Genomic DNA, 24,137 nt, shown 5'->3' on the forward strand with positions numbered 1-24,137 from the left:
GGTGATGTGAAATGGTAGTCTATAGTGCGCTGTCTGATGGTTGCAAACTCGCGTTAGGTATCGGGTTTATGACCTCATAGGCCTTCTGATGTTACGCTTGTACCGGTTTAGACCCAACTTTATGACCCACCAATAGGCATATAATGGAACGAAAAGTTGTGTTTTGTGCATTGGCTATTTGTAGTCAGATGTTAATCAGAGTATCCTGGATGCATTCCTTCAATGATTACGAATGCGTTATTTCAGCAGTCACTGTGGCAAACTGTTGTGCAGGTTGCCTTTTATTCAGTGTATGGCGGATTGCATAAGTTATCGCATTTTCTTTTCCGTTTATATCGCGGCGCGTTATAGAGGGTATGCATTGACGTCACTTTCCCACCGGAATACGCCCCCTCAGTCGGACTGAGTGGCAAACATGCTGCGACATGACTGCCTTTAATCGCGACAGAGATGGTATCGATAAATGAGGGTCCTATCCGTTTTCTGCTTTTCATTGCAGCTTCGGGCCTTTATGAGTGAATTAGACCCAACGTTTACGTCATCTGACATTTCAGCAACATTTCTTGATAAGCACATGAACCACAGCAGGAGACTGTTCTTGTGTTCTTGAATGAAACAACTTACTGTGATCTAATCTACAAGTGAACCAGTGTTGGTGTATACAGCCAGCTAAATAATTTTGCCAGATTAATAGGTGGAAATAGAAACCTGCATACGCATGCTGCATACTCCAAGACCTCTTACGGTTTAATTACACTTGTGAGTGCAGTTGTCGCAAACAGACTATTGAGGTACTCACGAGTCGTCTACGGTACAGCAGTGTATTAATAAACGCACAAAAACTCTTCAAAACAAGAAATATTATTAAAATAAGGTTTATTTACACATGCTATTAATCTAAGAACTCAAGTCATCCAGTTTTAACTCAAGACTGCGTCAAGTAGCGAGGCTGGCGGAGACGGACTGGTGTTCCGCTCGGCGTTCTGCTCAGCGTCCGTTTCCGCCTCCTGCAGCTCCGCTCCCTCACCTCCTTGCTGGAGGAGGTCTGTCTCCGCTGGACTGGCGCTGGCCTGGGGCGTCTCGGTGTTCTCCTCGCCGGGAGGAGAGAGGGGCCGGCTCACTGCTCCCTCTCCCTCAGAGCCCCTGCTCGAGCCGCCGCTGGGCGAGACGCTCCTGTTCTTTCCCCTCTTCTTCTTCTTGCTCTTCTTCTTTTTGCTGCTCTTTTTGGGGCGTTTGTGGCGGCGCGGAGCGGGACTGCCCTCCGAGGGCTTTTTGTCCTCTCCGTCCACGGCCTTGGGGCTGCCGGTTCGACTCCTCCGTCTCTTTTCTCCTTCAGGACTCTGCCGGCTGGGTGATCTGTCCGTCCCGTCTCTGTCCTTACTCCGGGACGGGGACCGATGCTCACGCCCTGACCTCTTCCCTCGGGCACTGCTTCTCCCCGACTGCTGCGGCCCCCGGGACTCTCTGTCTCTGCTGTGGCTCCGCCCCTCCCTGCTTCGACTCCTCCTCTCCTCCCTCCGACTCCTACCCTCCCTGCTTTGACTCCGCCTGTCCCTACTTCGACTCCGCCTCCCCTCTCTGCGACTCCTCCCCTCCCTGCTTCGACTCCTCCTCTCCTCCCTCTGACTCCTACCCTCCCTGCTTTGACTCCGCCTCTCCTCCCTGCGACTCCTCCCCTCCCTGCTTCGACTTCTCCTGTCCCTACTTCGACTCCGCCTCTCCTCCCTGCGACTCCTCCCCTCCCAGCTTTGACTCCGCCTCCTCTCCCTGCTGCGACTCCGCCTCCCTCGGAAACTGCCCCTCCACCTCCTACCCCCATTCCTCTCGGGACTGTAGTTATGGTGCCTGCTAGACCAATCTCTCCGTTCTGAGAAACGCTCGGAATACGACCCAGTGATTGCACCGTTAGGAGATGAGTTCAGATCCCTGTCTGCCTCCCAGAATTCCCGGGTGGGGTTCCTGTACACATGTAGGAAATTACAGTGCTTCCCTTTAGGACACTTGTTCCTGTCAAACAGCCCTGAGAAACAGAAACGGGAATGCACAAATTCAGAATAATGCCACGGATAATGTCAATGCATAAATGCCTGTAGCATCAGAAGGAGTGGGATTCAGCCAAGATGACCCCATCTCATCGTCCATTAGCGACCCCTGCTGGTCACTCGGACCCACGCAGTCTGCCTGCTCGTTTGTACGCTCCTCTGACTCGTATCTGCACAGGCTCGGGTTGTGAACAGCTCACCACATATAGCGGTCTTCCATCTTGTGACGGGCGAGAACTCGCACTGCAGCTGTCTTCCTGCGTACCATCGTCCGTTAAACGCGATGAAGGCTTCCCTGCACTGCTCCTCCCTGTGGACACACACAGAGAAATCATAAAATAAAACCAGAAGTAACTAGAAATAAATAAGCCAAATAAAAACACACAGTTTCCTCAGACATTATCAGGGTAGGCCACTTTAGCATTTTTGTTATATAAACACAAATCAGACATCTTTCATCTAGCATCACAAATCAAACCTTCCCACAAACTGGCCAAAACACCCTCCAACCAGAAGGCATTACAGCAGACAGCCATGTTTAGAACAAATAGAAATGTATAGGGCACAGTGTTCTCTTATAAAGTGCAGATGGTTGAAGACTTCAGTGCACTTACGTTTCATACTGGACGTACACGTTTCCCCTCAGGTGAGGCTCGAAGTTGCAGCTCACCTGTAGATATAATGAGGAACAAATAGAAATAGTTTGTAAACAGGTGAAATTATCACTAATAAACATTACCAATAATGAAATATTAGCCCCTGTTCCACTGCCAAGGAACAATTCTACTACCCCCCCCCCCCCTTTTGAACAGTCACCTTGAACTGCACCACCTTCCCGACGTTCCTGAATTCGGGAAGCACGTCCTGGTAGAACTCCAGGAAGTGCTGGTGCACGTCGTCCTCGCTGTACTCCAGGCTGGCGTCGGTGTCGTAGTCGTCCCGCTGGCTCTGCTCCATGCTGAAGGTCACGAACATGCCCTTGACCATCAGCGTGGTGCTGGAGGCGGGGCGCACGTGAACGCGGGAACACCTGAACACACCATTGGGAGGAAGAGGGGGGTACGGCTCAGCACGGGCGAAAAAAAAACATCAATGCAACAACTCACAAAGCTAGCGGTTACAACTTACACAGGACCCACAAAGATGCCACCCATCCATTTACTGGTTAGGTCTACAGTCTACAGCTTGTCTTCGTCTTAGTTTTCATCAGACTGGTGCTCAGATCCAGATGTTTTTTTTTTAAAGCAGTATCAAGGCAGAAACTTGAGAAAAGTTAACATGGCAAATTCCCTTGGTTGTGCTAGCCCTACCCCAAGTAAGCTCTGATTGGCTCAGGGATAACTGACAAATCTTCAGGACTGCACATGTAGAACCTTGGCTGAAGGCCCTGCAGTGCTTCATGGCTGCTTCAGACAGCGGTGAAACTGGTTTGCTTTGGGGAATAACTCAGCTGGTGGGCAATGACCTCCAGAGTTCAATTTGTTTGCTCAAAAATGGGACACACAAGCCAATTTTCCAGCCCCTTACCTGTCTCCAAACCTGCAGGCTCCAGTTTTGAGGAAGAAAGGGCAGTTGGCCCTGTCCTTCTCTGTCCCATAATCCACTGGGGCCTCAGGGTTTTTCCACGGACCTGTACTCTCAAGCTATCCACAGAGAAACGGTGTGGGAACATCACACAGACGTCAGAAATGTGCTCTGCTGTTCAGCCTCAGCTCGTGAGACTCTGTATGTACGTTACCTGACACTCCGATTTCACAGCCCACCGGCCTCACACATTTCCCAAAACAGCTCATGTTATTTATGCAAGCTTTCATATTCATTTTCATACAAAAAATGATGACACAAATCAAAGACTTATGACACAAAATTCTGGTCAGGTTTTTTCAATTAACTGTAACAATATAGAGTTAAATTCAAAAGTATTGGGACGGTTGTGTCAAATTGGTTTTTCCTCTGTACCAATCAAATCTGCATTTTCAAATCAATGATTGAGACAATGTCTGCATTTTGTTTTTTTTTAGTTTTTTTTTAACAGACATCAAATCATATTGCAATACCTGCCTAAATACCTGGTTTACACATACCTGTTTAAATAAGCACACCTGTGTAAAAAATCACACCAGATTTACACATACCTGGCTTTCAGCTTGGTCCAACATTTTCTGTACTGCCTCCTATAAATGGTGCAAACACAGGACTGTTGAAAAACCTGCAGTTGGCTAGCAGATATCTGTTACTGTGCGTTAAGAACACAAAGAGGCCCGGTACAGAACAGGACACGAATGAACATGTTTGGTCACATGAAATATTATTTACCAGACATGCGCATTTTTTTACTAATCAATTACTACACAGCAATTCCTACTCAGGACATTTTTTTTTGCTGGATTTTTCATGATCAGCGTTGCCCACGGCAACCCCCCTAAAGAAGACAAAAGAGAAAAAGATACATGGCCTCCTCTTGTGGCAGCAGGAACCTGCAGGACTGCCAGTCTTTCTGTCTTTGTGTGCGTCTCAAGTTAAGGAACAGCATGGATGGACAGACCGCTTACATATCAATCATATGCTCTCACTGACTATAAACGCAAGACCCACGATCGTCACTGTGTGTATCAGCCAACGAGATGAGAAAAATAAATAAATAAACACCTGCAGCAGTGGCTTCAGTGACACAGGTGACTAATGACTCAAAAGGCATTAAAGGAATACCTGATGCCCACCCTACACCTGTGCATGGTGGGGCTGACCCATCAACCACATAAATTAAAATAGCTGACATTGCTCTGATGACCATTATGAATACACTACAGAGTGCAACTTTTAGCCAAAGTTCTCGGTTTTTTTTTTTTTTACAGTCATGATCTGCAGGGTATTGTTTTCACACCAAGAATGCTGAAGCACAGACCTACGGTCCTACAGACATCTCTTGCAGTAGTGGAAGCAAAAATGAACAAAATGAGCAATGTTGTTTAAAGGTCTGAATTTGGTCTGACAGTGGTGATGTTAAGTACTAGGGGCTGAAGCTCTCCGACTTTAGGGCTGGTATGTAAATGGAAAGAGGATATATGTGGCCGGATTTCGCTATGCTCCTACTGCACAGATCACCTCTCTGTCCATCTTCTCCTGCTGCTTCCGTTCCCTCTCTTCCTTCTCTTTTTGCTGCTGTTCCTCCCATTCCTCCTTTATTCTCTTCTGCATGGAAAAAAGAAACACATCTGAGGTTAAACATTAGTGTAAAGGTTAAAGGTCACAGGTTTGCTGAAAAATAATAATCCAGAGACCTACAAACAAATCCAGGATGTTCCTGGAGATCTACCGTCCAACCCAACCAAAGCGCACCTCATTCAACAGCTGGAGATATCACAGAGCTGCTAAGTAGAAGATTCAGGTGTGCCAAATTGTGGCTGTAATGAAGACCTACATGACAATAGATCTTCAGGAACAGGGTTGGGCAGCCCTGAAATACATTATATCTATATATATATATATATACATGCATACATGTCACCATTTATGATGATGAACATGTTTAAAAAAGCACTATACTGAATGCAATTTTTGCTACTAAATATTCCTAAATAGCTGCACTGTTCATTTACTGATCATTTTGTTAGATAAAGCCAAATATTGTAGTGCATACTGCCTCTTAAAGCCTGGTAATACCGCCGGTAGTTCCTCTTGTTCATATTAGATTAAATTTGATCTGGTGACCCGTGTTGACGGCACAATCCCGTACCTCCTCCTCCTCCCGTTTCTTCCTGGCTGCCTCCTCTCTCTCCGTTTTCAGCCTGAATTCCTCCTGAGCGACCTCCTCCCTCCGCAGCCACTGCTGGTGAAGTCTTTGTCTGAATCAGAATAAACACGATCACAGCGCTGACTCGCGTGATGGCGGGGTCAGACAGATAAAATAAAACCGTTGGTATCACTCATGATGATTTATAAAAATGTCGTTAGATGAAAATTCATTATGCGTGTTGGTATTTCTGCCCACAATTCCACATGAAACCGCAAAACGTGTGGTTTTTCATACACGTGAATTAGTGCCTTTTACACCATCAACTCAATTCCCTTACCTTTCTTCTTCAGCCTTCCTCTCCTCATCTTCATCATCATCAGCATCATTATCTGATACCTCTCTTGACTCATCCTCTTGTACTTCTACAGATGTATAAAAAAATCATAATTAAAATTTTATGTTTGTTGTCTCTAACAGCAGGCAGCAGGCTGATGACATCATGAATTGTCCATCCATGTCAAATTGCGAAAAGACACGCATGTTTTCACTGTTTAATCACGCTCCTTGCTTTTATTCCAAGTTTTTTTTAATGACAATTACTTTAAAATATAAATAATAAACATAGCTATGAAAAACAGCATGATGCTTAGCTATAGTGTTACTGTTGTAGTCCATTAAGTTTAGCCGTAAAACAAGGGGGTGGTGCGAGTGAAGCTGTCTGTTGAAATGAGGATTTGAGCAGGTTATTTTGTGACGTTATCTAGCCAAGTTGCAGGTTAAACTACGCCAAAGATTCATGCATTCTTATTAACCTCAAAGGAAATTGTCAAAGAAATGTAATATGTTCAAATATGTCCACTTCAATTTCGCATGCATGTGTGACTGAAATTTCACATGTTGATAGCTAACGTTAGCATGTTGATCGCTCGCCATTCCTTAACGTACCTGAGTCTCTGAGTTTTGCGAGGGCTTGACGTTTTCGTTTCCTTCTTTCTTTCTTGAAGGCGGCACGCCGTTGCTTTTGACTAAAAAATGAACAAGAGGTTTACACACAAGACCCTGCTAACCGATCTTGGCTAACTGACGTTAGATTGCTCGCTAAATTACTACGGCTAGGTAAATGGCACTACGTTTGTGACGTTAAAATGTGCCATAGCTAACTAGACAACTAATAATAATGACTCTTATCACAAAACATAACAGAACACTGATTTATTCTTCATACAAAACATGATACAAGCGCTTATTTTACCCGCGTTGTTCACGTTTCAGCATTGCGCTTCCTCCAAGCGCTACGGCATTCGCCATTTTGTTCTTCCTCTATGTTATTTCAACGGCGAATTAAAGCCTAGAAGGCTATTTCTGCCCCCTACTGTACAGGATGGTAAACTGAGAGATTGCAGTATCGTTAACAAAAAAATTAAGTTTTCTAACATGTATGCTATTTTTCATTGTCATGGCTTGTTGCAAACACACTTTACCTGTCCCCCCCCCTAAATTACTAACGTTATGGTAGCCATGAGTAGCTTCTCTCCCAGGTGTGGTGTGACTCGTTATGGGTATATTTTCATCAGAAAGAATGGCAAATAATTTCAGAACTGAAGGAAAACACATAGTACAATGTAGGCTACAGGTGGATTCTTGCACCAGGAAAATATGAGTCAGGCAAGAAATTAAGACTGGATTGAAAATTCACAATTCAGCAGGCACACAAGCAGTTTACAAAGAACGTAATGTCCTTGACTGGCTCAGTCAAAGTCCAGACGAGAATGACTGAGTGATTGTACAGTCAGTGTAGTTGTGTTTGTTTTCTTATAGCTTTGCGTGCATTCAACCCCTCATAGTTTTAACAGTTTTGATCATGTTTGACCATTAGTTTTGCATTTAAGCATGCTATACTCTACATTCTTTTGCACATTTGTGTCAAAACATCCTGGTAAAGGAAACATCACATTATAAAGCTTTAAGTATTTTGTGAATAAGAACTTTTGAAGATTTTAGGTTTAGAATTTCCTTTTTTTCAGGATGAAACAGATAAACCTGCAGATGAGGTCAGTGTGAAATTGATTGATTGATTGTTTGGCAGTGAATTTACCCAAAACAGATATTTCACGGCAATATTTTCAAAGAGTTATTCAAAGCTAAGCAATCCTTAACCTACCCATAGTTGTAATATAGCTTAAAATATCCAAGGTAAAGTACCAAGCCAAATATAGAGTGGTCACTTCTAATGCCCCACTCACCCATTTTTCCACACTGAGATTATCGACCCGGAATCCACAGCACTCTTGTGCACAGATAGAGGCTTTTCATTATATATCCATATAGCACACATACGTCTCGCCGATGTCGGCCTGAGATCGTAACGTCGCATTCTATTCATAACGTCTGACAAGCATCGGCCCATAGGCGGATTTATTTTAATATAGCCCACTTGAATGACATGTGTGCCACTGTTAATACTTATCTGCTAGACTCTGCCCTGGTGTTAAATCCGTTCCAGGCTGTCTGGCTGCTGTACTTGAACATGTCATTAAACAGCAGTCAGTTTCTATTCTCTGTATGCACACATAATTCACAAACAGCAAAGACAATGTATAACTCATTGGCTGTAAGTGCCGGCACAGCCTACAACATTGTACAGTACAATCCTACAGCAAAACATATAAAAACATAGATTTTTCTCGTAAATTTAAATGAATCAAAATTAAGAAGGAAGACAACAATACAGGAGTAGGCTATTGGGATGGCAGGTATGCCATCCTGCCAAGTTACGCCTTGGCGGGGGCATGTAATACTAAACACAGCGATCCACTGTAAACCTATGGAGGCACGATGACGTCGTCACCCATACTCCTTTGCGACTATCTGAGCATCCTAGAAAAATAGGGGGACACGGGGATACCGAAACTGTGGTTTTATTGGGAGCAACACGGATTGGGTGAGTTGACGATTGCATGTATAATCATGTATGACCTTTAGACATTAATGCAGACGCTACCCGATATTATTGTTTTCGTAACGGCAGCTACCGAGTACGGTCTCTTATACCAATAATGTTAGTCTGTATCCATATCCCACATTAGAGATTTAATCAGTCCGGCATATCTACCGATTGTCAAATGCAACTAACTGTCGCTCGCTTAAAATGAAACGCTCTAAAATACTGAGCAATGTCGCCGGTTAGATTGTGCAACGCGTAGACTTGCCGAAGCAAGTGAATGTTCTACCATTTGAACTGTATATTGACAACATGTTACTGTTCTTATTCAGCAAGCTAGTTAAATGTTAACGATATTATAACGTTTCCGAAAAAAAGGAAAAGGAAAGATATTCACGTATTTTTTCACTTTCGTCTCAGTTACCCTAATGGGACAATGCGGAGTCGCAGCAATTCCGGAGTCCGCCTGGATTCGTACGCACGTCTCGTGCAGCAGACTATATTATGTCATCAGGTAGGCTGCATTTGTATTAATTGCAACTGGAAAAACATCCCGCCTCCCATAATGTTTTATATTATTTTTTACCTTTATCGCTCGCGGTAGGTAGCTAGGCAGCATAGCCGCATCACAAAAAACACGAATGCATGCTGTAATGTTTAATTATATTTCATATTATAGTGCAATCTGACTAAAGAGATGGAATGTTTTCACAACACTGAAGCTCGTGTTATGAAAACATTCCATCTCTTTTCATAACACAGGATTTGCAATGTGTTGTGTGTGGATTTGCAATGTTCAAAGGGACACAATTAATTTATGAAATGCAATTATTCAATTATTTGTGAAATTTTTATATTTGGGGTGACGCGTTGGTGCAGTGAATAGCACTGTCGCCTCACAGCAAGAAGTTAGTTTGGACCTCTCTGTGTGGAGTTTGCATGTTCTCATGTGCACATGGGTTTCTGCCAGATACTCTGGCTTCCTCCCATAGTCCAAAGACATGCAGTAGGCCAACTGGAGTCTCTAAATTTGCCATAGGTATGCGTGTGTGAGTGAATGGCGTGTGGGCCCTGTGATGGGTTGGTAATCTGTCCAGGGCATATTTCTGCCTCTTGTCTACTACATGCTGGCTCCAGCCCCATTGCAACCCTGACCAGGAATAAGCGGAATAAGAAAATGGATGGACGGATGGAAATTCATATAGGCTGCTGAAAAAGAATCAATCAGTCAAATGTTATTTTGTATGAGTGTATCTCGTGTTATGACACAGTGCCTCACAGTGGACATTTTCAACTAAAAAAGATTTTACCGGTTTCAGGGAATTGTGTTCTATAGCCTTTTAAGGGGTGTGGGAGTGATTGTACTCTCTTTCTATACATTTGGTCTAGTGCTTTGGCTGCATCTGAAATCACATACTGGTGTGAGACAGGTGTGCAGTATTTTGCACGACACTGCCCTATGCCATTATTGGTTGATGTCTGGTTGCTTGGGTCATGAACTATCGCAATGCATTGTGGGGTACTCATGCCAACGTAGTGTGCAGTGTTCGCATGCTACGATATTTCATCAAATGCACTATGACATCCTGGTAATTATTTGCATAATATTTCATTCATGTTATTGTTTTGGCCATGTTAAAAACGATATAGGCCTGTAGTATGCAGTACATAGTATGCAATTTTGGACGTGTCTTTTGTTTTTTCTTTCTGTTTTTATTGGGAATGCCCACTGTGAATCGCTTAAATGTAACTCTAAATGGCCGTGTGTACGCGGATGGGGATTGGTCGCATCGATTTACTGACACTCGATTCGCTGTCGTGCTGAACCCCCCCCCGGGCGCGCTCTCTGCAGAACCCGGTGACAGGACTGCTCCCGGCGAGCGAGCACAAGAAGGACGCCTGGGTGCGGGACAATGTCTACAGTGTCCTGGCCGTGTGGGGCCTGGGAATGGCCTACCGCAAGAACGCGGACCGCGACGAGGACAAGGCCAAGGCCTACGAGCTGGAGCAGGTGACCCTCTTACAGCCATTACATTACATTACATTTATTTAGCGGACGCTTTTACCCAAAGCAACGTACAAAAGTGCATATCAAGGCCATTGGACGAACTGCAAAACACAGGTTCGATAAGGTACAATACTCATTTCGTACAGTTACTCATAGCCAAGAACACAGTCCAGTTCAAGCAGTGAACATTATTCTGACCTAACTTATGCTACAGTAAGTCAAACTAGGGGGAAGTACGAGCTGCAACATTAGGATGATAATACAATAAGTAATTAAATTACAGTAAGTAATTAAAACAGCCCAACCATACCGCCTAGAGTAACTGCCGTTTGTCCCCTGGGCTCTGCCCCGCCCACCTCCACTAATCCATGGGTTTTTTGTGTTTTGATTCTGCAGAGTGTTGTCAAACTGATGCAAGGGCTGCTGCAGAGCATGATGAGACAGGTGAGAGCGCTGGACTAAATCACAGCCCTTAATCGTCAATCCTCTGTTATTATTAGATGGCCTCAAGTACCCCGGGCTAAGTGCTAAGCCCAGTTGGTGACAGGTTGCTCTCTGTGGGACGGGACGATGCACTGCACTCTTCCGTTTCAACTCAACCAGCGACCCACGTCATTACAGATGAAGCATTAGTGTTTATATTGTGTGTGGTTCTGTCTCAGTACATGGTGTTTGTTATTGAATAATGAATGAGTTTGATGATGAAGATTCATTTTGATCCATATTAACAACACTCCAATAGCTACAGTCTATTAAAAAAAAAGTGTCAGTCTATTAAAATTCCAGCAATACACATACATTTGGCTTTGTTCCCTGGAAATATATTTGAAGTTATGCAGAGGGCATATTTGGAGAACCTTTGCCGGGGGATATTTTCTGCGCTATACTGAGGAATGCCTGATTGGTCCCCTGCATTGACCAATGAGTGGCTCAGGCTCATTTCCTTGTTTTTGGGGACTATGGCTGGTCCGGTCACCCTCTTGAGAAATGTTCTTGTCTTGAGGTCTCACCGAAGAATCTTTAGTAAGAACAACCACTTCACTGTTTTGCATACTTTTTACCACTAGAGGGCAGGTAAAATGTGTACAGACTGAATGGGATGAAATGGTCTGTTATAAAAAAAAAAACATACATGTAAAATTATAGCAAGTAGTGAAAGTAGTATGAAATAAATACTAATTTTCACATAGATTATATGTGTTTAGAAACTATAACCTCATAGTTCTGCATTCAGAGAAATTGCTGGAATATTTACAGACAGAATGAAGTAAATTTGCAAGCGATTTGCGACGACCTGTCGACACTGGTTATCATGTCTTACTCTGCTGTGCTCTGCGGAAAGACGCTGGATTGGAATGTTGAGTTTTCTGGCAGGTTGCCAAGGTGGAGAAGTTCAAACACACCCAGAGCACCAAGGACTGCCTGCACGCCAAGTACCACACCCCTACCGGGGCCACTGTGGTTGGGGACGACCAGTGGGGACACCTCCAGGTGGATGCCACCTCACTCTACCTGCTTTTCCTGGCTCAGATGACTGCTTCAGGTAAACATGGCCAGGGCCAACTGCCGAGGAAGGCGTGGCCATCCTTTAACAGTTACCGCTGATTTTACTCATCTCTTCGGGTTTCTGTAAAAACCCGCCATGGACCTCACATCAGCGACCGCGTCATTTCCTGTCTTATTTTCAGGTCTCCAGATCATTTCTAATTTGGATGAAGTGGCGTTCATCCAGAACCTGGTCTTCTACATCGAGGCTGCGTATAAAGTCGCTGTGAGTTTCGGAAGGAATTCTGAGGAGGGCGGAAGGCTCCCCCGTGCATATTAAGTAATCTCTGCGCCTTGTCATTCCACCGATTCAGCGCTCTCTAAGAAGCCTCGCAGTTCACGCTGACAGCGTAGTTACCCTCCCAACATTTACAACATTAGCCCCCCTGGTGGGAGGCCCTGAAGTACCCTACAAAATTTAAAGTAAAAATTCATCCAAAAATGTAAAAAAAAAGAATGCATTGTATACATACAGTATACTGACTGAGGTTGTTACCACAATAAACATAAACAACAACATGTAGATTGAAGCAACTGCAGTGCATTTTTCCTTTTGATTTTAGCTCTCTGGAATTGTTGATTATGTATTTGTCTTTTGATATACAGGATCTAGTTCATTAAAAATTAATAGAGCCAGTTTTTAAAAGGTTTTACATTGTTTTTTTCCCTCAAGAAGAAAGTAATTCTTGATGGGAGCAATGAATTATTAATTGTGAGGTGTGGAAAAAAGTAACCTTACCCCCTCAGAACATTTCTCGTACCTTCATACAGGAGAATCATTTTCAGCTGAGGGGATCTTCCTGCCATCGTTGTGTAATGTAACTGTCTGTAAATGAATTGTTGTAGTAATCTGTTGCTGTGCTTGCATGTCTAGGACTACGGAATGTGGGAAAGAGGTGACAAAACGAATCAGGGGATACCTGAGCTCAACGGGAGCTCCGTGGGAATGGCCAAGGTATGAGCGCAAGGAACCGATGCTCCCCCCTAATCCCCCCCAAAAAATTCCCACCTGCACACCCCCCCCCCCCCCGCCGCCCATGCCTGTCCCCTAATCTTCTTTATGAAAAAACAGCTTCCTGCCCTCAACCTGGAATCTTCCCTGTACCAAAATGACCACATTCATCACATTTCCAGCGTGTAGCATTCCAGCAGAGCTAGTGGTGACCGCTAGCCGCCTGCCTTTGGTGCATGTGCCTGTTGAGGCAGAGCTTCATGGATGAGATTCTGCTGTTAAGTAATTCGCTGTCCGTGCTGAGTCATTTCATCTCCTAGCAGATCTCTGTGGCAGTTTATGAAACGCTGGCAACACTTTCGCTGGCCAGATGGGCCCTATTCGCTGGGCAGCATTCGCTTTTTGGCCAAACCTCAGCATTTAATAATCTCTCCTTAAAAGGACCTGTCTGTGTTGGGCACCACCAGGCCCGGGCCCAGGAGATTCTGTTCTGTCTCTGCAAACTGCCGTGGTGCTCTGCCGTTCCCTACAGGCTGCGCTGGAGTCCATCGACGAGCTCAACCTGTTTGGGGCTCATGGGGGACCGAAGTCCGTCATCCACGTCCTGCCTGACGAGGTGGAGCATTGTCAGGTGAAGCAGCAGAGCTCTGGCCTTTTGTTCTGCAGAAGGATTTCAGTCCATCCCGTTTCCTGCTCTGCACTCTACTTCAAAAGCAAATCCCTGTGGGAATGTATTGTACTCTTTAGCTTTTGATATCGCGGCTATAAACCCATGAGATGATGAAATTGAACTTGCACATGAGAGTGTAGGAAACCATGACAGCATGGGGAATTTTGGGGAAATGCAGTCGGAGAATTCATCTTTTTTTTTTTTTCTTGTTTTTTTTTTTTCATCAGTCAATCCTGTGCTCCATGCTGCCCAGAGCATCCAATTCTAAGGAGATTGATGCCGGTCTCCTGTCAGTCATCTCTTTCCCCGCCTTCGCTGTGGAGGATGCTGACCTGGTCAACGTCACCAAGAGCGAAATCATCACCAAGTTACAGGTGAGCTGATCGTCACTGCTAAGAATGGGAACATCACCAATCTACGGGTTAGCTGGTCACCATCACCAGGAATGATATCTTTACCTGCGATGGCCACAGGTAAGGTGTTTATCATCACGGCCAGGTGAGCACATCGGCAGGTTATAGGTGAGCGAATGGGCTGTTTGCTGCATGTAGCCTGGGTGAAGCCTTTATTGTTCTACTTCCTTCTACACCCCCGAGATTGAATATCACCCTGTTATTCTTTCTCTTTTTTTAGGGCCGTTACGGCTGCTGTCGGTTCATTAGGGATGGATACAAAACTCCCAAAGAGGTACGGCTGTCTGCCTGCGGTCCGCTGCTCTCTGCCCCAGTCTTTTCTGTGGAGGTTTTTACACACTGGCAAGCTCATGAGTTGGAACGTGTGAAAGCGTCTTGTGCTTCAAAACGGAATTCATAGTAATTGCCTATAATTGCAATAATGACCAACTTCTCTGAAGCATTTAAAAGGGCATTTGAAGCTTAGTTTTTCCCTGTAGGTGCTAGCTGGTAGCTGAACTGCTCCCACATGCAGATGTGACATGTTGAGAAATATCCCCGTCCTGTTATTATGAATCATTTAGGATATTTCTAATAAACTGCCATTTGGGTTTGTGGAAAGTGGTCCAGCTAAGAAATGAATAATTCCACACTATGGTGTGTTTCCAGGACCCCAATCGCCTGCACTATGATCCTGCTGAGCTCAAGCTGTTTGAGAACATCGAGTGCGAGTGGCCTGTGTTTTGGACATACCTCATCTTAGATGGAATTTTCAATGGAGACCAAGTTCAGGTTGGTTCCCTTCAGATTCCATTAATGTTTTAGATTTTTTTATTTTTGAGATTTTAAAAGCCTAAATTATGGTGTCGGATTCTGATATTAGTATTATTTATTGTCAGTTGTTGGCACCTTGCCAGTGTAGACAAATAATATTTGTAACCTTTTTATCAAGCCACGCATATCGTTGAACAAGTGAATACTATGAATAAACAGCGTAATAATTTATTCTATGATATGAGTAGTAGTATTGAGGTTGATGCTGCAGTATATTCGTAAGCAGTCATTAATATGGCGACTAGCTCAGAGGTAAGACCGATTGTCTGCAGTCGGGTTGCGTTCAACCTGCCGGGTGAAGTCCTTGACAACCTAACCTAATGCTCGGCGAGAGCCTTTAACGTTGTAAAGCTATAATGCATCCATACCATTACAAATATTGCGGTATTACAGTACATGTTTGCACCTCTCTAATGCAACGCTGTTCACAGGTAGAGGAATACCGAGAGGCTCTGGATGGGATCCTGATCCGGGTAAAGAATGGCATTCGACTGCTGCCCGAGCTCTACGCTGTTCCAGCAGACAAGGTACTGTGTGAACAGATGCGCACGTTTGCCTCGTCGAGAGAAACTGTTCCGGTGCTTTCCAGAACCCCTGAGTGTCTGTGTCCTAGATGGAAGAGGAGTACCAGAACCCCCACACCGTGGACAGGGTGGCCCTGGGCCAGCTGCCTCACATGTGGGGACAGTCCCTCTACATCCTGGGCAGTCTCCTGGCGGAGGTGGGAGACCCTCTGTGATTCGTGTGATGATGATGACGATGTCGATGGTGGTGGTGATGATGTTGATGGGCTGTGATAATAATAATAATAGTTATTTTATGAATTAAAGCTAACTTTCCAGATAAGACATTATTCCTAATCACTCATTCCAGATCAGATATTACCCATGTAATCTTCTGTTTTGACCTAAAACCTATGACCTATGACCTTAGCTGTGTTGGTGTCTGGCTGTTTTGCCTATGTACTCAGTCCATTGCATGAATAGCAGCTCTTCATGACCTCACTTCCCTCTGTTCTTCCTGTGCTGTTTTAAGGGGTTCCTGGCCCCTGGAGAGATTGACCCCCTCAACAGAAGAATGTCTACATGCTCTAGACCTGATGTAGTTGTGCAAGGTATGCGTTCCAATGAGAGTTATTTTATCAAGAAAATGCCTTGTTTTGCAGAGAAAATGAAAGTTACCATAGTTTTTAGACAATTGTCATCCCTTCAGCTTTGAGATGGGAGAGATTACAGTAAGGCTATGCTTGTCTATAGTTTTGTAATAGAGGATGATCTTAAATCATTTTGCCAATTATTAATTCCTGTTACCATAAAGATTTGTAGCACTGTTACTACAACCAAAAAGCCCAACACTGTGGAACTATTACTACAACCAAACAGAGCAAATTTGTTGGACTGTTACTATACTCAAAAAGTACAGCACTGTATATCTATTACTACAACCATGAAGTGCAACACTGTAGAACTGTTACTACAACTGACTGTTACACAAATGTGTGTGTGTGTGTGTGTGTGTGTGTATTTATGTATGTGTGCTTGTGGTGTGTGTGCGCACGTGAATGCCTGAAGTGTGTGTTGTGGCAGAGTCAGAGGAGATTCAGGAGCTGTTGAGGGAGAACGGGGTGGATGTGAAAACTGTATCGGAAGTCCTGCCCATTCGAGTAATGCCTGCACGGATCCTGAGTCACATCTACGTCAAACTGGGTACAGCTTTGCTCCCGTCACATCCCCCACATCCTTCTCCCGTCACATCCCCCCACAACCTTTCATAGTGTCCGCAACACAAAGAGCCCAGGCTGACTTCTCTCCCTACAGGATACAGCAGGAAGCTGAATTTGAGTGGCCGGCCATACAGACACATCGGAGTCCTGGGAACTTCAAAGTTTTACCAGATCAGAAATCATACCTACACCTTCACCCCACAGGTAACAGGATGATGGACTTTCTTTATATTGTACCTTTGCACCTTTTATTGGGACTTTACAAAGATCCTAATGCTCATTCATTTTATTATAGCTGTGTATTGTCATCAGCGTAGTTGTTTTGGTGGTCGGTTGGGCCACTTTGCATGATTTCTGTTCTGTGTCCATTAGTTTATTGACCAGCACCACTTCTACCTGGCTCTGGACAACCAGATGATTGTGGAAATGTTGAGGACAGAGCTGGCCTATCTGAGCTCCTGCTGGAGAATGACAGGACGCCCCGTCATTACCTTCCCCATCACCCACAGCATGCTGGGTAAGCATACTCAGATCACCCACAGCATGCTGGGTAAGCAAACTCAGATCACCCACAGCATGCTGGGTGGGTAAACTCAGGTCACCCACAGCATGCTGGATAAGCAAACTCAGATCACCCACAGCATGCTGGGTAAACTCAGGTCACCCACAGCATGCTGGGTAAGCAGCTCAGATCACTGACTTTCTCACACTTCCCAACACTCTGCAGATGTAGTTGAGGGGAAATACTGTCACATCTAATGAGAGAAGAGATGGTACGCAGGTATACTAAGATGGTATATGAAAATATATATAGAATAACAATGGTAGTGTCAGTGTATTAGCATATTTAATCCTCCCAGTCTCCAATCAGGAGAGCCGTAGGGAGAGTACAGTGATGGACATGCTGTGTTCTACCTCCAATCAGGAGAGCCGTAGAGAACATAATGATGGACATGCTGTGTTCTACCTCCAATCAGGAGAGCCGTAGAGAACATAATGATGGACATGCTGTATTCAACCTCCAATCAGGAGAGCCGTAAGGAACATACAGTGATATGCACTATGTGTTCTGTTCTAGTGGAAGACGGGGATGGCATCGAGCCGTGCATACTGTCCACCCTGAGGAAACTGCAGGATGGATATTTTGGAGGAGCCAGGTCATAACAACTTATAGATAAACATAAAATGATAATGTGTTGATGTAGTGTGTATGATGAGATGTAGGGTGCAGGGTGAAATGTAGGGTGAGATGTAGTGTGAGATCCAGGATGAAATGTAGGGGAGATGTAGTGTGCAAGGAAAGTGAGATGTGTGAGAGGTAGGGGGTAGTGTGAAATATTTTTTTCATTTTGTTTGCACTGCAGGGTCCAGCTGGCTCCACTCTCCAGCTTCCTCACCACCTCCTTTCACACGCAGCTCAGCTTCCTGGATACAGACTCTGAAGAATCTCTGCCGGAGGAGGAGGATGAGTGTGAGTCTGATGATGAAGATTACGAGGAAGGGTGTTACTCCCTCTCAGGTAATGCTGTTCACCCACGCACATCCAAAAAATTAAACCAGAGTTGAGAATAAACTGTATACCTGCAGTTCTATTAGCAGCTGGTGGTTACTGGTTTCACTAGTGGGTAATCTTACACCTGTGGTGGAGATATTGATGTTAGAATAACAACAGTCCTGGTATGCAGTGAGCAGCTACATACAAATACCCAGCGCCACCACCCCCTTTCTTTAGTAGAACTTTGGATGACAACATGGATGACGACATAACAATTGGTACAGTCCAACCACTGACGGAACCACAGGAGGTCGCAGTTGTTGTTGCGTAGCGCTAGTTTGGACTGTGTTCTGCAAAGGCTTTATGTGTAGCAGTGCCAGATGATTCTTTTAGCAGGGGAGAGGAAGGCCGCCGAGTCACAGCCATGCTTCTCTTACGCCCGCAGGTGGCTCGAAGGATCCCTTTGACCAGTACCTCACCCAGCTTGTTCAGAGCACAGCCGGCAGGAGCAGTCTCCCTCCCATCCAGAGTGGGCAGCACCACGTGTTCAGCGCAGAGCACACCACCCGGGACATCCTGTCCCTCATGGCGCAGGTCCAAGGAGTCAGCTTGCCTAGTAAGCTGCTGGAGAGCCAGACGGTGGAAAGTGGAAAGTCCTTCTGTGGAGGTGTATACGCAAAAGGGATATTTCTCTTGTCTCCGTAGGGGAACCCTTTTTAGTTCTGTATGAACTATTTTATTGCGTGAAGTGGATTAGTGTAAACATGTATGGTGATGCATTGTCTGTTGCATATCCACACAACTTGTCAAATTTTGTTCCTTATAACGTGTGACCGAAAATAAGCTATATTCATATTCATAACTATTAAGCCCTCGATATTAGGTCTTGAAAGTGTGAAAGCTCACGGATAGAACCGTTTTGCCCAAAAGAGAACACTTGGAGTCGATAGGGTTCCTGTATGGAGACACAGAGGAGCCCTTTTGAAAGGACGGAATACAACAATGCAGTGTTTATTTTTGTCATGTGTTAATAGATGAGGGTATTTACTACTGTGGATAGTTTTATCATCTGAACTACAACACGGCTCAATGAGCCTCTTGGATAATGCAGAGGAATCTCTATGAGTCACAGGTCTGTGTTGGAAAGGTTACGGGCAGGGAGCAGTTATTTTTAAGCAGCGTTTACAGAAGGGCAGATAATGTTTTGGAAACATCTCCCCCGAGGTTAAATGCTATTAATGTTTGGTATGCGAACATGCACATGCACACGTATATGCGCTCTGTCACAGCCAGGGATTACTGTATGTTTTCAGAGTCATCCATGTATTTACCCGTGACTCCTGTCGTAAACAAACACCGCAAATCTCTTAATCTGCTGGAGGTTCCCCAGCCCCACCACCATCGGACCCCACACACCAAGGTACTGTCCTGAGACAGGTAAAGATGTGAGCACCTGTGTGCTCTGTTAAGGCCCTCTTCTAGTATTATGGATAGGGTCCATGGTCTGGTATAAAATAAGTGTGCATTCATTTGTTTGCATATGCAAGTGAAATAATTTGTACTGGTATTTACATTGAGTGTGCGTCTGCGTGTATTCATGTTTGTGTGTGTGTGTGTGTGTGTGTCCATCCATGCGCGTGTATGTGTGTTCTTTTTCTTCAGTCCGCTGCCGCTGACCTGCAGCTTCCGCGGGATGCTCAGGGGAACACGGACTTCCAGCTGCTGGTGAGACAGCTGAAGGAGTGCCCCACCCTGCAGGACCAGGCCGACATCCTCTACATCCTCTACATCATGAAGTGAGCCCCCCCCCCCTCCTCAGGAAACGTTGAATTCTGGGATAAGGCTCCAAATGCGGCGTCCCCATAGGGAGGGATTCAGTCAGGTCCTCCTAATCTCAGTGTGCAGCAGCGGTCTGTTTTCCTGCAACGCATGGCGGGACCTGTGCTTTAATCTAAGAAGGCTGTAAAGAGAACAACCTAAAGGGAAAAATTAGTGGGAATAATGTAACAGCCCTTCAGGCTCGGAAATACTGGCCATTTTTCCCCTGGAGAAGTGGCATCATATCAGTGTCCCTCTGTGGTACTGCTGTTGCATTACATTACTAGCATTTATACGACGGCTTGGCCGAACACTAAATTGTGATTAGCTGGGAGGTTGAGGGGATTATTTTTTCAATCATTTTTCCATGGCTTCACCTAGGACACCTTTTTGCATTTGCACATACTCTAGTATCCATTTATACAGCTGGATAGGTACTGGAGCAATTAAGTACAGGTTAAAGCAGTGTCCTACCAGGTAATCTAACCTGGAGCTTTGTTTATGCAAGCCCAGTTCTTTGCTCGTTGTACTTCACTGCCGTCCCATGTGCTTTTTTTTGTTTGTTGCAGGGGAGCTGACTGGCAGGTGGACCTGTGCGGTCAGGGCGAGGTCACCGTGCGCTCCCTCCTGGAGGAGCTCTACGTGCGGGCCGGGAAGAACAGAGAGTGGGGGCTCATCCGCTACATCTCCGGCGTCCTGCACAAGCGGGTGGAGGTTCTGGCTGAGGTAGGAGGCCCCCCACCTCACCACCCAGAGCGTCCGGAGGGCACTGGTAAAGGAGAGGAGAACCCTTTGCGTGGGCCCCGCCAATATTTCTGGTTCCCAGGTGTCTGCAGAGCTCTAATGGAAACACGGTTATAAGCAAACTGTTAGTGGGTACGTCTGTTGAGCAGTCATTAGCAGCCATCTTACTGCCGGAAATAAAAATGATCTCAGATATTAGTTAAATAATTTATTTTTATTTCATGATAAAATACACATTTATTAATTTTATGTGGTGCTATTTACAGTATGTTATTGACATGGTCAGTAATACAGTGAAGCTGCATCAGGTGTAGTATGCTATGTCCAGACTCCCCTGTTACCAGTTTTCTTATAAGAGAGGAAAATTGATCTATTGTGAAACTTGCCTAAAATATCAATATTAAAAAATCTATAATAATCTATCTTCCTTATATACATATAATACTTATTTTACTGAGGGAGGAAATGCAGAAATGACACACCTTTAGCAGCACTGGAGAGTAACACACCTTGAGCAGTATTTAAGAGTAACACAACTTGAGCACTACTTAAGAGTGGCACACCATGAGCAGTATTTGAGTATCACACCTTCAGCAGTATTTAAGATTGACACACCTTGAGCACTATTTCAGAGTGCCACACTTTGAGCAGTATTGGAGAGTAACACACCTCGAGCTGTACTGTGTTTAGTAATAATCTAATGGTGCAGTTGTGTTTGTCCTTTGCAGGCCTGTACGGACCTCATCTCTCACCACAAGCAGTTAACTGTTGGACTACCACCAGAACCCAGGGAAAAAGTCATCACTGCGTAAGCTCATGCTTATACACCGTGTACAGTACCATCGTCATAGCACTACATACCATCACCCTGAAAAACCTCTACCATTATCCTGATAAACCATCACCATTGTCCTGACAAACCCTTACGTGACCCTGAGCTCGGACAGACTACTATGAGCGCATCACATGACATTTCAGCGTTCGCTACATGCTTCGACTATACGCTTACCCAGAGGGATTAACTAACGTGCATCCAGAGCTGGCCGCTGGCATAAATAGTCTGTTCAGTTGTTCAGGGCCACCGCCATCCATGGGCCACATATTTTGAGTTTCAGCGGTGGGTGTGATTCGTGTTGGGGGGCACAGCAACATTCTTGTTTAGTGCCACTAGGGCCAGCTCTATATGCAGCCATAAAGGTTTTTCGGCCAACCTCGCAGAATTAAAATCATTCCTTAAAACATAACTGCCTTTCTAATCCTAACAAAAATCATTTTTCAGCCCTTTACCTCCAGAAGAGCTCAGCAACCTGATCTACGAGGCCAGTGGGCAGGACATCAGCATTGCTGTTCTCACTCAGGTTACACGCTGCCCCACGTCTTCCAAAAATAATGTACAAGTGCAAAAATGAGTGAATGACCCCTCCCAACCGTCAAATATCTTATTTTTAGCCAGCCACGGGGATTAGAGTAGAATAGAATAGAATAGAATAGAATAGAATTTATTTATTTTTCCCAGGGGGAACTTCAGGATTACATTCCTGAATTTGTGCAAAGGTGACATTTTTGTTCTTAAACTTAAAGTCTGCAGGACAAGGGTAGGTCAAGCGATGCTACATTTTTTTTTTTTGCAGAGCTATCTGTTCACAGAGTTTAGTTTAAAAATATAAAACACAAGATATGTGTATGTAGGTATGATATGATACCCCTGCTGATCACATGGACTGCTTCCAAATTCAGATGCTTCAGAAATAGCGACAGATAACAATGCAATCCCGTCGTAATTCTTGTGGACGGAAACCGCTCTGCGCGACGCTAGGTCAGCGTGCGGTCCGGTCCCGCGCGTCCTGTCGGTTGAGCGGGTGAGACGTGCTGTGCCGTGTGTCCCCCCCCCAGGAGATCATGCTGTATCTGGCCATGTACGTGCGCTCCCAGCCCTCGCTGTTCGGGGACATGCTGCGCCTGAGGATCGGCCTCATCATGCAGGTGATGGCCACCGAGCTGGCCCGGAGCCTGCACTGCTCCGGTACGCGCGAGCGCTCACGTCCTCACTCTGCCGCCTGCCTTCGCTGTGGGGGTGTAGTTTCACACTGGCTGTGGACTTCATTTCCCATCAGCACCTATGTAAAAATGTGGAAGTTCCTGCTTGCTAATGTTCCTGCTGTCCCAGCAAGCACAGCTGAGAGAGAGAGAACAGTGAGGCTTGGGCCTTATCCGAATCAGTGTCTTAACTACTGTGTCCTTAAAATATGCACTGTCTACAAGGCATACTGCATATTGTTTAGTCATGGTATAAATCTACCTTTTCTAAATAAAAAAAGAACCTGAATTGTATATAATTGCTCTACGTTGTATATTTATTGTGCAAAATGGAAAATGAATTAATGTTCGGAAAAACAAAATGGCTGTTTGTTGCTGCACACTGTAGGAGAAGAGGCTTCCGAGAGCTTGATGAGTCTCAGCCCGTCGTCCATGAAGAGTCTGCTGCACCACATCTTGAGTGGGAAGGAGTTTGGAGTGGAGCGGAGTGGTCAGTTTTCACCTCCTCATTTTGTAGAAGGATTTATAATTCTCAAATGCATTTGCTTGCTTTAAAGTAAGGCTTTACAAGACGTCTGAAATTTAAATCCTGGATGACTGCTCTTTATGCTGGTTTCTGATGTCTTCCTGCTCTCAAGTACTTAATTTAAGTGATTGGCTAAAGAGGCTGCAAAACTCGTTTCAAGGGCCAAAATTGGCTGCTGATTGAAAAGAAATCATAAAAACCAGCAGAAGACTGCAGCCCCCCAGGACTGGAGCTTGAGACCCCTGCATTAGCATTCTTAGCTGAACATTCTATTGATGATGTAACAGTCACTGCTGGGAACTGAAAGCAATGGAGTTCTAGAACTTCAACTTAGAATTTTGAAAAAAAAAAAAAAAACATTCGAAAAAAATGCTTGCCTCTGTATGGAGTAGTACACTTATTAATGGGTGCGCTCCTCAGCAGTTGTGTGGCAGGCATTGCATCATTGACCTCTGTGTTTGTTAGTGCGGCCCAGTGAGTCCAGCACCATCAGCCCAGGCATCTCCATCCAGGAGCTGGGTCACACTGGGGCCACCAAGACAGAGCGCACTGGAATCCGCCAACTCAAGAGCGAGATGAAGCAGGCAAGTAGAGGGAGGGAAAAAAAAGCCCCAGAGCTTCTCCTGATTTGGAGGCGTATTTATAATGTTATAATTGCATGATGATATGCTATA

At 45.0% G+C, this 24,137-nt stretch overlaps 2 protein-coding genes across 6 annotated transcripts in view; one reads left to right on the top strand and one right to left on the bottom strand.

The window, feature by feature from the left end:
• Nucleotides 1–24,137, top strand: part of phka2 (phosphorylase kinase, alpha 2 (liver)) — a 30,257-nt gene that overhangs the window by 385 nt on the left and 5,735 nt on the right. For 3 of the 5 annotated variants that reach the window (XR_010325664.1, XM_064309762.1, XM_064309761.1), the window contains exons 1-27: nucleotides 9,142–9,233; nucleotides 10,572–10,730; nucleotides 11,124–11,171; nucleotides 12,102–12,270; nucleotides 12,416–12,498; nucleotides 13,147–13,227; nucleotides 13,757–13,855; nucleotides 14,122–14,268; nucleotides 14,528–14,581; nucleotides 14,956–15,078; nucleotides 15,552–15,647; nucleotides 15,734–15,841; nucleotides 16,156–16,234; nucleotides 16,692–16,826; nucleotides 16,938–17,047; nucleotides 17,216–17,360; nucleotides 17,922–18,000; nucleotides 18,208–18,362; nucleotides 18,784–18,954; nucleotides 19,652–19,758; nucleotides 20,001–20,134; nucleotides 20,726–20,882; nucleotides 21,629–21,708; nucleotides 22,180–22,258; nucleotides 22,794–22,923; nucleotides 23,326–23,427; nucleotides 23,929–24,047. Coding sequence is in view for 4 of the 5 variants with exons in the window: in XM_064309762.1 (XP_064165832.1) it covers nucleotides 9,156–9,233; nucleotides 10,572–10,730; nucleotides 11,124–11,171; nucleotides 12,102–12,270; nucleotides 12,416–12,498; nucleotides 13,147–13,227; nucleotides 13,757–13,855; nucleotides 14,122–14,268; nucleotides 14,528–14,581; nucleotides 14,956–15,078; nucleotides 15,552–15,647; nucleotides 15,734–15,841; nucleotides 16,156–16,234; nucleotides 16,692–16,826; nucleotides 16,938–17,047; nucleotides 17,216–17,360; nucleotides 17,922–18,000; nucleotides 18,208–18,362; nucleotides 18,784–18,954; nucleotides 19,652–19,758; nucleotides 20,001–20,134; nucleotides 20,726–20,882; nucleotides 21,629–21,708; nucleotides 22,180–22,258; nucleotides 22,794–22,923; nucleotides 23,326–23,427; nucleotides 23,929–24,047 (3,027 nt within the window). In the remaining variant the exon portion in view is untranslated. Of the gene's footprint in view, nucleotides 1–9,141; nucleotides 9,234–10,571; nucleotides 10,731–11,123; nucleotides 11,172–12,101; nucleotides 12,271–12,415; nucleotides 12,499–13,146; nucleotides 13,228–13,756; nucleotides 13,856–14,121; nucleotides 14,269–14,527; nucleotides 14,582–14,955; nucleotides 15,079–15,551; nucleotides 15,648–15,733; nucleotides 15,842–16,155; nucleotides 16,235–16,691; nucleotides 16,827–16,937; nucleotides 17,048–17,215; nucleotides 17,361–17,921; nucleotides 18,001–18,207; nucleotides 18,363–18,783; nucleotides 18,955–19,651; nucleotides 19,759–20,000; nucleotides 20,135–20,725; nucleotides 20,883–21,628; nucleotides 21,709–22,179; nucleotides 22,259–22,793; nucleotides 22,924–23,325; nucleotides 23,428–23,928; nucleotides 24,048–24,137 lie in introns of those variants that run through there. The other 2 variants (XM_064309760.1, XM_064309763.1) reach the window with 2 other exon arrangements.
• Nucleotides 860–8,470, bottom strand: zrsr2 (zinc finger (CCCH type), RNA-binding motif and serine/arginine rich 2). Its single transcript, XM_064309769.1, has 11 exons — nucleotides 7,031–8,470; nucleotides 6,724–6,803; nucleotides 6,116–6,200; nucleotides 5,779–5,887; nucleotides 5,148–5,234; nucleotides 4,178–4,216; nucleotides 3,570–3,685; nucleotides 2,859–3,072; nucleotides 2,657–2,712; nucleotides 2,243–2,352; nucleotides 860–2,020 (listed from the first exon to the last, which is right to left on the bottom strand). Exons 1-11 carry the CDS (start codon nucleotides 7,084–7,086, stop codon nucleotides 921–923), a joined length of 2,052 nt encoding a protein of 683 aa, XP_064165839.1. The 5' UTR covers nucleotides 7,087–8,470; the 3' UTR covers nucleotides 860–920.

The sequence above is a fragment of the Anguilla rostrata genome, chromosome 15, assembly GCF_018555375.3.
Source record: "Anguilla rostrata isolate EN2019 chromosome 15, ASM1855537v3, whole genome shotgun sequence".
NCBI lineage: Eukaryota > Metazoa > Chordata > Actinopteri > Anguilliformes > Anguillidae > Anguilla > Anguilla rostrata.

Bases quoted from the DNA above. Each gene is read 5' to 3' on its own strand.
- zrsr2 (XM_064309769.1), bottom strand. From the start codon at position 7,086: ATGGCGAATGCCGTAGCGCTTGGAGGAAGCGCAATGCTGAAACGTGAA. The intron at 6,804-7,030 runs GTAAAATAAGCG...TTCATTTTTTAG, and splicing joins CTGAAACGTGAACAACGCGG to TCAAAAGCAACGGCGTGCCG. The intron at 6,201-6,723 runs GTACGTTAAGGA...ATACATCTGTAG, and splicing joins CGCAAAACTCAGAGACTCAG to AAGTACAAGAGGATGAGTCA.